The sequence below is a fragment of the Taudactylus pleione genome, unplaced genomic scaffold, assembly GCF_031769625.1.
Source record: "Taudactylus pleione unplaced genomic scaffold, aTauple2 ptg000791l, whole genome shotgun sequence".
In the NCBI taxonomy this organism is placed as follows: domain Eukaryota; kingdom Metazoa; phylum Chordata; class Amphibia; order Anura; family Myobatrachidae; genus Taudactylus; species Taudactylus pleione.
In genome coordinates, this window is record NW_028285193.1 from 3,031,371 (window position 1) to 3,045,188 (window position 13,818).

The 13,818-nt window shown below is 46.7% G+C and overlaps 1 protein-coding gene across 5 annotated transcripts in view; it reads right to left on the reverse strand.

Annotated features, from left to right (window-relative positions):
* Positions 1–600: 600 nt before the first annotated feature.
* The window catches only part of CYRIB (CYFIP related Rac1 interactor B), a 160,097-nt gene continuing 146,879 nt past the window's right edge, over positions 601–13,818 (reverse strand). For all 5 annotated transcript variants that reach the window (XM_088457897.1, XM_088457899.1, XM_088457901.1 and 2 more), the window contains 7 exons: positions 13,384–13,520; positions 12,838–12,915; positions 10,628–10,744; positions 9,947–10,026; positions 7,079–7,205; positions 3,882–3,952; positions 601–1,484 (listed from right to left, as the gene is read on the reverse strand). In XM_088457897.1, the coding sequence (XP_088314023.1) occupies positions 1,421–1,484; positions 3,882–3,952; positions 7,079–7,205; positions 9,947–10,026; positions 10,628–10,744; positions 12,838–12,915; positions 13,384–13,520 (674 nt within the window). In that variant the 3' untranslated portion in view covers positions 601–1,420. The remainder of the gene's footprint in view (positions 1,485–3,881; positions 3,953–7,078; positions 7,206–9,946; positions 10,027–10,627; positions 10,745–12,837; positions 12,916–13,383; positions 13,521–13,818) is intronic.

A 13,818-nucleotide genomic window follows, 5' to 3' on the forward strand; every position in this document is an offset into this window, starting at 1 on the left:
CGCATAAGCTGTGGGTGGTCATCCACAGCTATGCGAGTGGCCAGGAAGCCGCTCCATTTTTAGGTAGGAGGGCCCTGATTCAGAGCGAGCGCTCTGGTCAGAGCGTCCGGCTCTGAATCAGGCCCACAGTCAGGTGCATAAATATTGGGACATTGACAGAATTTTCATATTTTGGCCTCTATTCACCAACACAATGGCTTTGAAATGAAACAAACAAGATGTGCTTTAACTGCAGACTTTCAGATTTAATTTGAGGGTAATTACATCCAAATCAGGTGAACGGTGTAGGAATTACAACGGTTTCAGAGAATGTCCCAATATTTATGCACCTGACTGTATATACCCCAGCCACCAATCTTGACCTGACAAAAGGGGCATCATTTCTTTACACTAATTCCAGCAATTTTTTGTTCAATTTACTTGTTTGTCCTGATCAAAAAGACAATGGGTCATTGTCAGGAATGACCACATATTTTCTATATTAAATGTACATTCACTTTAGGGATCACAGTGCTTTCCTGGGTGCAAAAAGTAAAATAAAACAGGAACTCCAATAATTTGCCAAATCAAATGACGATGATGAATCAGACCACACAGTAGAAAAATCAAAGCCGATTTTTTTTTTTTTTTTATTATTATTATTTTTTTAACAGCCATCCATTGGACATAAACATGCATACGTAGTTCTGTTACGCACACATCACATTATTTTTAGGTTAGTCATCAAAGATTAAAACATACAACTTACATCCTTACAAAAATGAGTCAAAATGCAACCTAAAAACATCTGTTTTTCTCTTTTTCTAATCCCCTCCCCAAAAAAAAAAAAAAAATCATTGTGCTGGGTACCATATTCTATACAACAGTTAATTTAAACATCTCTGCTAATTTTTTTTTTTACTTGGCTGTGCATGGGGGTGGGGTGGGGGGAAGCTGCAATAAAAAAAATAAAAATGAAACTTTTCTATTTTTTTTTTTTCAATGTATTTTCTTAACAGCAGAAATACGCAGTTCCACCATGCAGTCTAAGCAAAATTAAATATTAGTTTCTTTTCTGGGAAAAAATAAAAATAACGTTTAAAAATATTTAGTTCAAGTCACAGAATCTTCCCCCGAAACGAGGAAACCAAATGCAATGCATAAATAGCTGCCACTGAAACGGCCATTTTTCAAAACGTTTAACTGCCTTCCAGGTTTTTATTTCCATTGGTTTTGGCACAAAAAAGTAGACGGAGCTTATTGAAGAACAAGGGCGCGGTTTAAAAAGGAGGGTAAAAGAATGGGCAGATGACAGAGCAGGAATGGGGGGAAATAAAAAGAGTCGGGCAGAAATGGTCATCGCAATTACTAAGATCCTGGACGTCTAGTCATTGCAGAATACTGTCTTGTGTCCACAGCAGATATGCACTTGGCACCACCGTTATTGCAGCATTGCCTTGATTTGCTTCGAGGTAGTCTCGTCATTCAAATGTTTCGTCGTGTACCTGCGGAACACAAATAGAGAGTGTTACAATGGGTTTAGTTGAAGGGATCTTGGGAGCTTTGGTAAGAAATATGCCTAAATGTTTTCCATTTAAAAACATAACTCCTGTGCGGAGAGCTCGGCTATACCGGTCATCCTGATAACTCCTGTGTGGAGAGCTCGGCTATACTGGTCATCCTCATAACTCCTGTGTGGAGAGCTTGGCTATACTGGTCATCCTGATAACTCCTGTGTGGAGAGCTTGGCTATACTGGTGATATAACTCCTGTGTGGAGAGCTAGGCTATACTGGTCATCCTGATAACTCCTGTGTGGAGAGTTCAGCTATACTGGTCATTCTTATAACTCCTGTGTGGAGAGTACGGCTATACTGGTCATCCTGATAACTCCTGTGTGGGAAAGCTCGGCTATACTGGTCATTCTTATAACTCCTGTGTGGAGAGCTCGGCTATACTGGTCATTCTTATAACTTCTGTGTGGAGAGCTCGGCTATACTGGTCATTCTGATAAAACCTGTTTGGGGAGCCAGGTTCTGCATGCGTCCCAATGGTTAGACGCAGGCGTATCGAGACCAGCGACTGTTTCTAAATACGAAGTTGCACTGACACAGACGGCCATGTTCAGATGAACAATCACACCTCCATAGGACTGGTGCAATGTTGCATGGTGCGTCTTAATACGCACAGCGGTGGATTAACGCCGCAGCAGGTAGGGGATGCATTCAGGAAGCCGACGGTCGAAATGCCAACCGCTGGCTTCCCGACTGTCTAATCCCGGCAGGGTTCTAATGACAGGTGTTGAGATCCCGACGCCTGTCATTTTAACTATGCTGGGAGACCAACGGACGGCATACCGATCTAAGGTAAGCTGGGCGGCGGGCGCGGACAGCAGCGTGGGGGGGGGGGTCTAGTTAGGTTAGTGGCTCCCAGGTGGGACTTAGAGTCAGACACCCCCCTGGGAGGGTTGTTTAGGCTAGGGGGAAGGGGGGGGGGGGTAGGTTTAGGCACTTACAGGGGGGGTTAGGCACCCCTAAAGGAGGGTAAGGGGGGGTTAGGTCAAGGGCTCCCGGGTGGGTTAGGTTTAGGCTAGGGGGAAGGGGGGTTAGGTTTAAGCACTTACAGGGGGGGTTAGGGTTAGGCACCCCTAAAGGAGGGTTGGGGGGGGAGGTTAGGTTAGTGAATAGAAAATATACTTACCTGTCGGGATCTTCACTGCCGATGTTACAGCACCGTCCAGCGCAGTCGGGATTCGAACCGATCCCGCTGGTAGGCATCTCTGTACGAATACTATCGCATAGCATTGGCATAAGACAAAAGACGGAGTAGCTGCTGCAATAGCGTGCACTTCTGAATCGGGCCCAACAGCTCAGCGCCAACAATCGTCGCCAATGTAATATTCCATTTTTTATTTTATGATAAGATGAGGTGGATGGTACTTTCTTTTAGGACATTTCAGGCTGCAGAAGTTATTTAGGAAGTTATTTTATTACACATGATATTGGATTGGCACAGAGGAAACTTCCGGTTGTCGGTCAGACTGATATTCCTGACCAGGACGACTTTTATAGATGGGAGGCGATGTTACCCTTTTCTATGTAAAAAGTGTGGGGCGAAGCAGAGGTGCACGCCTATCCGTTTTGTGGGCATGTCTTGCGTTTTTTGTCTAGCACTATGCCCGCTCCATGGCCTAGCACTCGCCACTCAGCCTAATCTCCACCCAGTAACTGCATGGCAGCAGGACCTTCACATGTAGGCTTAGTGATGGCGTGTGGTGGGCATGACGACGACATTCTGCGCACGCAGGGGTCCACTTTCAGACGGATCTCTTGCGCTTAGCGTAGGGACCGTGCTGATAATTTTGACGGCTATGTCACCAAGTGTGCGGAGAGGGACGGTGCGGTAGCACAGAAGCTTACAACTCGGCATACAGCATTGAGCCGGCAATAAGTTACACGCACGCGATGTGGGTGTAAAGTACGGCCGACTTGTGGTCAAATCTGAATCCGCCATGACACCTCTCAAAATGTAAAGTGCAGACATAAACCTGCGCCTCCCCTTTCCCTATATTCTGTACAGTTTGCAAGTTCCCCATTACCGTGACGACTGCCTCTCTCTCGGCTATGGGACCACGCTCCATTACCTCGACAGGTGTTTTGCCTCAATGGCTGAGGTCGTTTTGGGAAAGAGACAGCGAGGAGACTGCGGTGACTTCCACGGAGCACCAGGAAATGAGAGATCACCGGCTTCTATAACTCCTACACAACCAGAGACTGCAGCAACCTCGTCTCTGCACACAATGGGGCACGAACGTCACCCTTGGATGGTTCCACATTACACCGGACACCTTGTAATGGGGCTTACCCAACAGGCGGATGGTACAGATGTTGCTGGATACCGTACCTGAGAGCATTTAGGAGACCTTCTACACTGTTGGGGGGCTGTTCCTTCAGAACCTTGATGCATCCTTTCATCTGAAAGCAGAAAGCAGAACGGCATTATATGTCTAACTGCTAAATCATCGCACCATTGTGACGTAGCAGGCACTGGAACGTGTTTTAATCCACGCCGTGCAAATAAACAGAAAAAGGGCGTAAACATGAATGGAACGTACAATGAGGCTTATTCAAATCATGCAGTAACCAATCAGAACTGTGATTTCACTGTGTAACTGGCACTAGGCTGATCATAGCTGATTATGGGGACAAGTCGTTTTGGGGACTTGTAAAGTTTAGTACATGCACCAGAAACTTTTTACATCAGACTGTTTTTACATGATCATACCAATATATCCTTACTTGTCTCCTATTAGCTAGCTATTAGATACTTACGTGCCTCTTACTGGCAAGCTAGTAGATTCTTACTGGTCTCCTACTAGTCAGCAAATTCTTACAAGCCCCCTATTGGTTGGTGAGTAGATCTTTTCTTGTCTATTTGGCCAGCCAGCAGATCCTTATGAGTCTTCTATTGGCCAAGCATGCATCCAGATGCGTAATCTGGGTCCTTTCTAGGTTAGCAAACTGCCACCAAAGCTTTCTTTAGTACATAAAGGCACATACCATATATATACAGATGTACTAATTTCAAGCAGTTTACTATCTACATGCAGCAAACCATGTATGGTTATTTTGAGTTCAAAAAAGAAACAGACATTCGAGATAGAGACAGATTAAACTAAAAAGTTCCACACATTCAAGAAAAATGATACCCAAAGGGATTAAAAGACCATAGAGCAGAGGTATGGCTCCGCAGCGGTTGTGGAACTACATGTCCCAGCGTTCCTAGAAGGCCAGCCATGGAGAGTCACGGCTTACCCACCACTATGACAGAGTAAAACGCAGATGGAGAATAAAATCCTCCCTGACAGAAGTGATCAGAAGTTACTTTTCTGTGATATAGAAACACTTACATATGGAGCCCGTCAAAGCGGTTTTCAATGTAGCTGGTCAGTCATCGATACAAATTAAGGGCTTGATTCAGAGCCGGACGCTCTGACCAGAGCGCTCGCTCTGAATCAGGGCCCTCCTCCATTAAAATGGAGCGTCCTCCTGGACGCTCGTATAGCTGTGGGTCACCACCCACAGCATATACGAGCGTCCAAAAAGATGGTCGCGATGGTCTTGACCATCGGACTTGCGAGGGAAACCCTGCGGTCGGGTTTCCCAGCCACAAGGCCTGGAGTGATTTTGGCTCTATCAGAGCCAAAATCACTCCCACTGACATTACTAGTGATGTCAGTGGATCCGGCTTCAGACGGTAGGCGTTCCCATGGGAACGCCTCCGCCTGGCAGGCACGCACCCGGCACGCCCACCAAAGGGGGCGTGCTGTCAATCGACATCGACAGCACGCCCCCTTTGGTGCGAGACCCGGAGCGATGGGAAGCCCGTCGCTCGCCGGGTCTCGCGCATGCGCACGACGGAGCTCCCTCCGTCGTGCGCATGCGCAGTGGGGAACATCGACCCACTTGCGAGCGTACTGCCGCTCGCGAGTGGGTCTGAATGACCCCCTAAATGTTCCTGGTTAAATAATGAGGAAAGATAGCAGCTGCTATACACTGAACTCAAGTCAGGGCCAACTGGGATCTACATTGAACTAAAGGTAGGGTACATGAATACAATAAGATGATGTTGTTATACGCCGGCTGAGGTGTTCAGGGATTCCCTATTCCCTATGCTAAGAGACAGACATTGGCTAAGACTGAAGGTGTGATTGAGCTCTCGCCCAGAAAGCTTTAACCACGTGCCTGGCATGCTCGCATCAAATGCGACCAGTCAAACGCCCAGTTGGCGGCTGCTGAAACTTAATTTTCCATCAGCCTTGATTCCTACCCCTGTACCGATCACTGCTCGGGCAGCCGGCCAAATCCACCTCTCTTCGCCCCCTAACCCCACGCCGCCTACATAAAGACAGCCCAGCAGCTGCAGAGAGGATGGATGGAGACAGATCAGTCACCGGGCAAATCATCTCCCATGCGGCACCCACACCCTAATCCTCTCCCCAACGGCACCCACACCCTAATCCTCTCCCCAACGGCACCCACACCCGGTGACTGCAGAGGGAACGGGGCAACTGCCGGACAAATACACTAGCAGCCGGCTGTCCTCCTCTCTCCCTCACCGGTCCACCAGCGGCTGCTCTGTCCTCCCTTTAGTCGCTGGATATGGGTCTCGCAGGGCAGCAAGCAAGGTGCTGTTCCCACCCATGTATATATACAGCAGAGCCCTGGTTATATCTATAAATCTGCTCATCTTTTTTTTTTTTAGTATTGGTTTTATGGGCAATTTTATTTTGATTGTGGTGGTATTGTATCGATCAAAACTCGATACAGGGCCTCCGACTAGGGATGATATACTATACAGTATACTAGGGATAGCCACTGACCATCAACGGTTTGCAAACTATCGATGGTCTATGACCGATAACAAGCTGTTGTGCCAATGCTGAAGGGCACCGATACCGTACCATCGATGGCAGCCCCAACCAATGTTAAGGAAACATCAGTGGCTGCGGTCTGAAACACTCAATGAGATTTATCGATGGTTTGAGACCACAGTCACCGATGTTTCCTTAACATTGGTTGGGGCTGCCAACGATTGGTGCAGCTGTCAATAACCATTACTACAGTATACCATAAAGTTTGCTATTATTCTTATATACTGTGTTTAAATTTTTTTTTAGAAAATCGTGTTGGATAAGTTTTAAAAAGATGTTCTCGACCTAATTCAGTAATAAAAAAAACAAAAAAATTTTGGAGCGGTTTTTTGGGAAAAAAAAAAGTCAGTTAAGTGGTTAAATCTTTTTCAGACTTTTATATCCCAACTTTCTGAACATGACACCTTCTATTCTGAGCTTTTGCGTTTTTTAAAAGGCCTTTCAGCCGGGGTTACAGCGGGTCACCCTGAGTCGGCAGTCTGAAGCGCACCACGTTTAGTCACCGACCTCTTCGTCTGTCATCTCTCATCAGTTCTCTTGACACCCAGAAGGTTTTGAAAACTTTCCTGCTGACTGGGTTCTGCTAATGGTACCCGTGTACAGACTTGTGGTGCTAATGCACTTCCTAATGCTGCTGCTTTTTAATATTCAGAGGGCACAAACGTACATCAATCTTTGACATCTTGGCAAAAGCTCCCACGGGATGCACGTGGTCATACAGAATGATTACTCCCACCATCACCCTCAGACAGAAGGACACAGTCTCTTCATTTGTAAACCGACTCCTGTATTCCCTATAAGGAAAAAATGATATTTTCTTTAAAAAATAATAAATAAATTATTGTAGCTTATAAGATCAATATTTCCTTTGTATTTTTTTTTTTTACGTAAATAGCCACCAATAAATGCATAAAAGTATTCATGTTACAGGACTTTACCTAGCTTCTATACAGGCGATACCAACTATCAAACTGAACTAAATAAGCATAGAGCCATTACTTAAGTCTCTGCCCCATAATGCCCTGATCTCTTCCAGAACCTTGCTGTCAATCGTATTTATGTGTAATCAGTCTCATTGTGAAAAGAATAAGCAGAGGTTCCCAAACGTATACCCTTAAGACACCCTAACAGTCCAGGGGCCTGATTCAGACCCACTCGCAAGCGGCTGTCCACTCGCAAGTGGGTCGATGTTGTGCACTGCGCATGCGCACGACGGCGGGAGCTCCGTCGTGCGCATGCGCCAGACGCGACGAGCGAAGGACTTTCCTTCGCTCGTTGTGTCTGATCAAAGGGGGCGTGCTGTCGATGTTGATTGACAGCACGCCCCCTTTGGTGGGCGTGCCGGGGGCGTGCCTCCCAGACGGGGGCGTTCCCAAGGGAACGCCTACCGTCAGAAGCCGGCCCACTGACATCACTAGTGATGTCAGTGGGAGTGATTTTGGCTCTGATAGAGCCAAAATCACTCCGGGCCTTGCGGTTGAGAAACTCAACCGCAGGCTCCGGCTCGCAGTGGCGATGGTCGCGATGGTCAAGACCATCGCGGCCATCAAACTGCACGCTCGTATAGGCTGTGGGTGGTGACCCACAGCTATACGAGCGTCCAGGAGGACGCTCCATAATTATGGAGGACGGTCCTCATTCAGAGCGTGCGCTCTGCTCAGAGCGTACGGCTCTGAATGAGGGCCCAGGTTTTATGGATATCCACGCTTAAGCACAGGTAACTGAAGTCGTGTAGCACCTCAGTCAGTTTGATTATACCATCTGTGCACAAGTATGGATAAACCTGGACTGCAGGGAGCCGCGAGGGATGAGTTTGGGAAACCCTGAGATATTGGATGATTCCAAAGTATAAAAATAAGAAAGCCATCGGGTAATAGAGAGATCAGTCAGAAACACTTAGCTTGTCTCAGTACTGTATGTCTAGCGCACAATTATCACATCCTTTAAGAATATCTTAGAACTATATCGCTTTAACTTAAAAGTAAACTTGACAGCTATAACTCCTCCAATGTAACTCTGCTATACAGGTGGCTCAAATATAATCGAAAAACAAGTGCGGAAGGTCCTACTAAATTCTTCTTTCTGTAACCTAATAAAACAAACGGCTCTGTCTGTGACTGGTGCAGCATGGGATCATCAAATGCCCCCACCCCCCGTATTGTCAGGAGATAAAGATTATTATTATCCTTTATTTATACGGCGCCACAAAGGTTCCGCAGCGCCTCACAAAGGGGGTCATTCAGACCCGCTCGCTAGCGGCAGGACGCTCGCAAGCGGGTCGATGTTCCCCACTGCGCATGCGCACAACGGAGGGAGCTCCGTCATGCGCATGCGCGAGACCCGGCGAGCGACGGGCTCACCATCGCTCCGGGTCTCGCACCAAAGGGGGCGTGCTGTCGATGTTGATTGACAGCACGCCCCCTTTGGGGGCGTGCCGGGGGCGTGCCTGCCAGACGGAGGCGTTCCCATGGGAACGCCTACCGTCTCAAGCCGGCCCTAGTGATGTCAGTGGGAGTGATTTTGGCTCTGATAGAGCCAAAATCACTCCAGGGCTTGCGGCAGCGAGACCCTACCGCAGGGTCTCCGTCGCAAGCCCGATGGTCGCGATGGTCAAGACCATCGCGACCATCATCATGGACGCTCGCTATAGCTGTGGGTGGCCACCCACAGCTATGCGAGCGTCCATGAGGACGCTACAAAAAAAGGTAGGAGGGCCCTGATTCAGAGCGAGCGCTCTGGTCACAGCGTTCAGCTCTGAATCAGGCCCAAAGTACATAAACAAATGAGCAAATAAGAAAACAGCGACTTACAGTACAAAACAATGCAGGACAAGGACATGGTACATACACATTGCTGCTATAGGGATCATAACACTCAAATAAGCAGCAGGGCGTCTGCAACCAAGTGCTAAGTGCCCTTGTGGGGAGTTTGGAGTAGATGATTTTATGAGTAAGGCAAGGAGAAGCCCATGAGGGGAGAGGGCCCTGCTCGTGAGAGCTTACATGTAAGATGCAGGATAACGGTTCTACAGTTAGCTAAGTGTTCCCCCTTATGTATTAAGACACATACATTATATTTCTCGGATTTGCAGGGTTGTATTTTGTCCTGTGGAGAAATTACCCCCACACAGAATAGACGTCAACAAAACAACAGGGCGCCAAGTTTTATAAGTTTTGTGAAAGCAGAAAGGTAACTTAGTGCTGCTTAGCCCTCCTGTCTGTACTGTATATCAGACGCTGGAAAAGCCATCTACAATACACAACCAGCAATTATAGGGAATTAGTATTAGTGTCTGCAACATAAAAAGGGGGTGGGTAAAACATCCGAGACCGGACTCTGCCTTACAGGGGTACTCGGGGGCTCCCCAACTTACTGTGCTTGCAGCAAACTCACCCTAATAATAAAAATCAGCCGAGACAGATTCCCATTACCGAAAGTCGTCCCATTTAAACATTAATCACACAGGACAGCTGAACTTGGAATGAATAGATCCTGACTAGCCTGAGGAAGCTGGGTAATGAGGGGGGCGACTTACGGAGTTTCCAGCATTACTCGGCACACGCTGGCCATGGTACTTAAACAATCAGTGGTGTTTTCTATAGGTAAATTCTTGTTCTGTGGAGCAGGGAGGACAGCAAAAGAGAAGACATTAAATCATTAAAGACCGTAAAACAGCAAAAAACATTTATAATGGATGTTTTATTGATTATCACTATTATTTTGCCTGTAGTTTATTGGTAATAACCCCTTCATTTATGATCAACTGATAAAAACAAAGCTGAAAATCTGGTATCTGCAATTGAAGTGGCTTCTAATGAGACCTGCACTGGCTGAGCCCAGGTCGGTTCTACGGGAGATGGGCTCTTCAGCTGCAAATGAACTACAAGTGCCAAGTTATCTGCTGGTAAGCCCATTTCTGGGAACAAGCCGAGCTACAAGGATGAGATCATACAGACGTCACTTACGGGTAAATCCTCTCCCACCTGACTTAGTCTATTGTTTCCAGATGAAAGATACAGTATCTACTATCAGGTTTTCGTGCGGCACAGAAACAGCCAGACAAGGGGGAAACACAATCAGCCGCCAACATCTTAGTTTACAGGGCAATAAACACTTTTGTATTTTCATTTATGTTCAGCAGCAGCAGGAAAATTTTTTGCATCGCTGTTCCTGTCTGGACCTTACGTCCCCAGCACCCCCCTAATCATCCCCTTACCTCCGATACAAACTTTGTTGTGGCGTCACTTAAGGTCTTCAGCATGGGCGTGGCCTCGGCGTAGAATAAAGACATCCTATTGGCCAGTTCATTGTTTACTTCGTTTTCCCCCTCTGCCTTTATAAAAAAAAAAAAAATTAACAAACAAACAAAACTTTAATTAGAGAACAGTACTGCACCACGACAAACAAACTATAATATAAACTGTATAACAAACACAACTTTAATTAGAGAACAGTACTGCACCACGACAAACAAACTATAATATAAACTGTATAACAAACACAACTTTAATTAGAGAACAGTACTGCACCAAAACAAACTATAATATAAACTGTATAACAAACACAACTTTAATTAGAGAACAGTACTGCACCACGACAAACAAACTATAATATAAACTGTATAACAAACACAACTTTAATTAGAGAACAGTACTGCACCAAAACAAACTATAATATAAACTGTATAACAAACACAACTTTAATTAGAGAACAGTACTGCACCAAAACAAACTACAATATAAACTGTATAACGAACTGTTTGGGAGTAGGGATGTATCTGAGGGGGCTTTGTGCATGTTCTCGTATTGCTAGAGGTCTGTCCATATAGGAAACTGCTTTTCTACCAAGTGTGCGGATGAAAGGAGACACATGGTCCTGGCATCTATTATTCATTACGGAGCATCAGGTAACGATGGTTTCTCGTCTGAGCTCTGCGCATAGTTTGGGTGGATGAAAAGGTCATTAACGTCACCATCTGGTAACAGCTAATGAATAATGGTCCAACTGCGTCACTTTCTTCAGTCAGAAGTAGAAAGAGGAAACTACATGAGAGGCCTGTAAGATTCGGAACACGAGGCCATGGTAGGAGAAGTCAGACGTTATAAAAACAGACGGGCGGTGTGTGTATGTGTGTGTGTGTATGTGTGTGTATGTGTGTGTATGTATGTGTGTGTGTGTATGTGTGTGTCTCTGCTCAAGTATCCGCTATACAATGTGGCACAGAGCTTTGCTTTCTCTAGCATCCACTAAACTTAAATGCAAGTTGATGCAATGTATTAAAAGGTACGATGCCAATGAACACGTTTCCATACCATGACTGGAATTAAATACTGGACACTGAGGGCCTCATTCAGACCCGCTCGCAAGTGGGTCGGTGTTTAGGCCGTACGCACGCGCAGCGGCCGCACTGCGCGTGCGCAAGCCCCGGAGTGAGAGAGAAATTCTCTCGCTCCGGGACTCACTGCAAAAGGGGCGGCTGTAGATGGTGATCGACAGCTCGCACCGTTTTGTAGGCAGGGGGGTGGCTGGCCAAACGGAGGCGTTCCTGCCGTTTGGGGGCGGCCCCACTGACATCACTCGTGATGTCAGTGGTGAGCTTCCGGCTCTATTAGAGCCAAAAGCTCACTTGGGCTTGCGGCAGACGAGACCCTACCACAAGGGTCTCGTCTGCAAGCCCCAATGGTTTTTGATGGTCTTGACCATCGCGACCATCAACCTGGCCGCTCGCTAAAAGCTGTGGGTGGTCACCCACAGCTTAGCGAGCGGCCAGGAGGCCGGCGCTTTACAGAGAAGCGGCCGCCCTCATTCAGAGCGAGCGCTCGCATTTTGCGAGCGGCTCTGAATGAGGTCCTGAATGTAACAATTCTTTATCTCAAAGCAGCCTATTTGTACCCTGGCATACAGTGCTGTCTGGTTTAAGGTACCTAAATAATGGCACAGGGCCATGGGGTTCCCGTTAATTTAACTACAGGCCCCACTGTAACAAACGTCTAAATGAATGCTCAGCTTTGTACGACTTTTTCACTAGTGTATCGCGCTATAGAGCCTACACCCTTATTACACCCCACAGTAACCCACCCAGGTAACACTGCAGAACAAATCCTATACATTAGATAGCCAACACAGAAGTACATGTTCCTTTGAAAACAAATGACTGATATGATCAGTACAATTTATCTCGCCATCGATATCAGACGAGGTTTATAGGTGCAAAATGACGCCGTAATGGTAAATGACTCGTCTACACTTGGCCCATTTTTAAATCTCCTGACTGGTTTTCACGCCCCCATCACCGACAGCGACCTCCTCCTCCCCCAGCTTTTGGAATAAGCTGTGTGGCTAAATTTTGCAGAGTTAGGGGATCATTTATGGTCTGAGACCCCTTCTCTGATCTCTAAGAGTAGGAAACCGTGTACACGATCTTACTGGGACATTGTTAATCCTCATACGACTCAAAGTCCTTCTGTAATAGCTGAAATCGTTCTGTATAGCAGGATTGGTCATCTAGGGAAAAAGAAAACATACACAGTTACGTCACACACCGAGCGCACCCACAGGTCATCAGTGACAGCAACGGGAGATTACAGATGATAATGTCTAACTAATTACAATTAGATACGCAACTCACTACAAGGCCAGTTCATTTCCCCTTGTGCAACTAGAACAGATTTGTTTGTTTGTGCCCTTGTTGTTCCGTCCATGACGGATGCTTGCTTTGGGTGCCAAATGCAAAGAAAACATTATATTTGCTATAATGAAATGACACGTACTGATAGTCTGCATTCAAGGAAAAGATCAAGTGATAAAGATTTCCAGTGGCAAAACTGGCACAGCCCTGGGAATCATGGGAGGTTTGTGTGTACTGGAGCGGGTGATGCCAAGGAGTAAGTGGGGGCTGCCGACATCACCGGCCAGAAGGACTGTCGGCTTGTGTCAGCTGTAATGTCGGCTATTTCGCAGTTGCTGTTGTACCTTGAGCTCGTCAAAGCGGAGAGTGAAGTGAAGGATTTCTGCAAACTGTTTGGCAAGAGCCTGTTCTCGCTCCAGGTGCTGTGTTGGGGAGTAAGGGGTGCTGGTCAGTGCTCCTAGGAGACCCCGCAATGCTGCTTCTAAACACAGGGAAGACGGAACAAAATAATTGGTTATTACTGTAATGCTGGATGGAATAAAAACGTATCCGTGTAGGGTACATGCGACTTCCGCCAATGGGGGGGAAGTGCAGGCGGGCATGAAGCGTAAGCGTATCCAATGCTGCATAATAGTCTTGTACAATGTAGCTGCTGGGTATGGAGGCAAAGTGTCCCAGAGTTGCCAATTATCACCAACAATAAAATGCTGGTCGTAACATGTCCACATAAAGCACAGTGCTAGGGGGACCTCTGCTGGAGAGGAGGGAAATCACACACT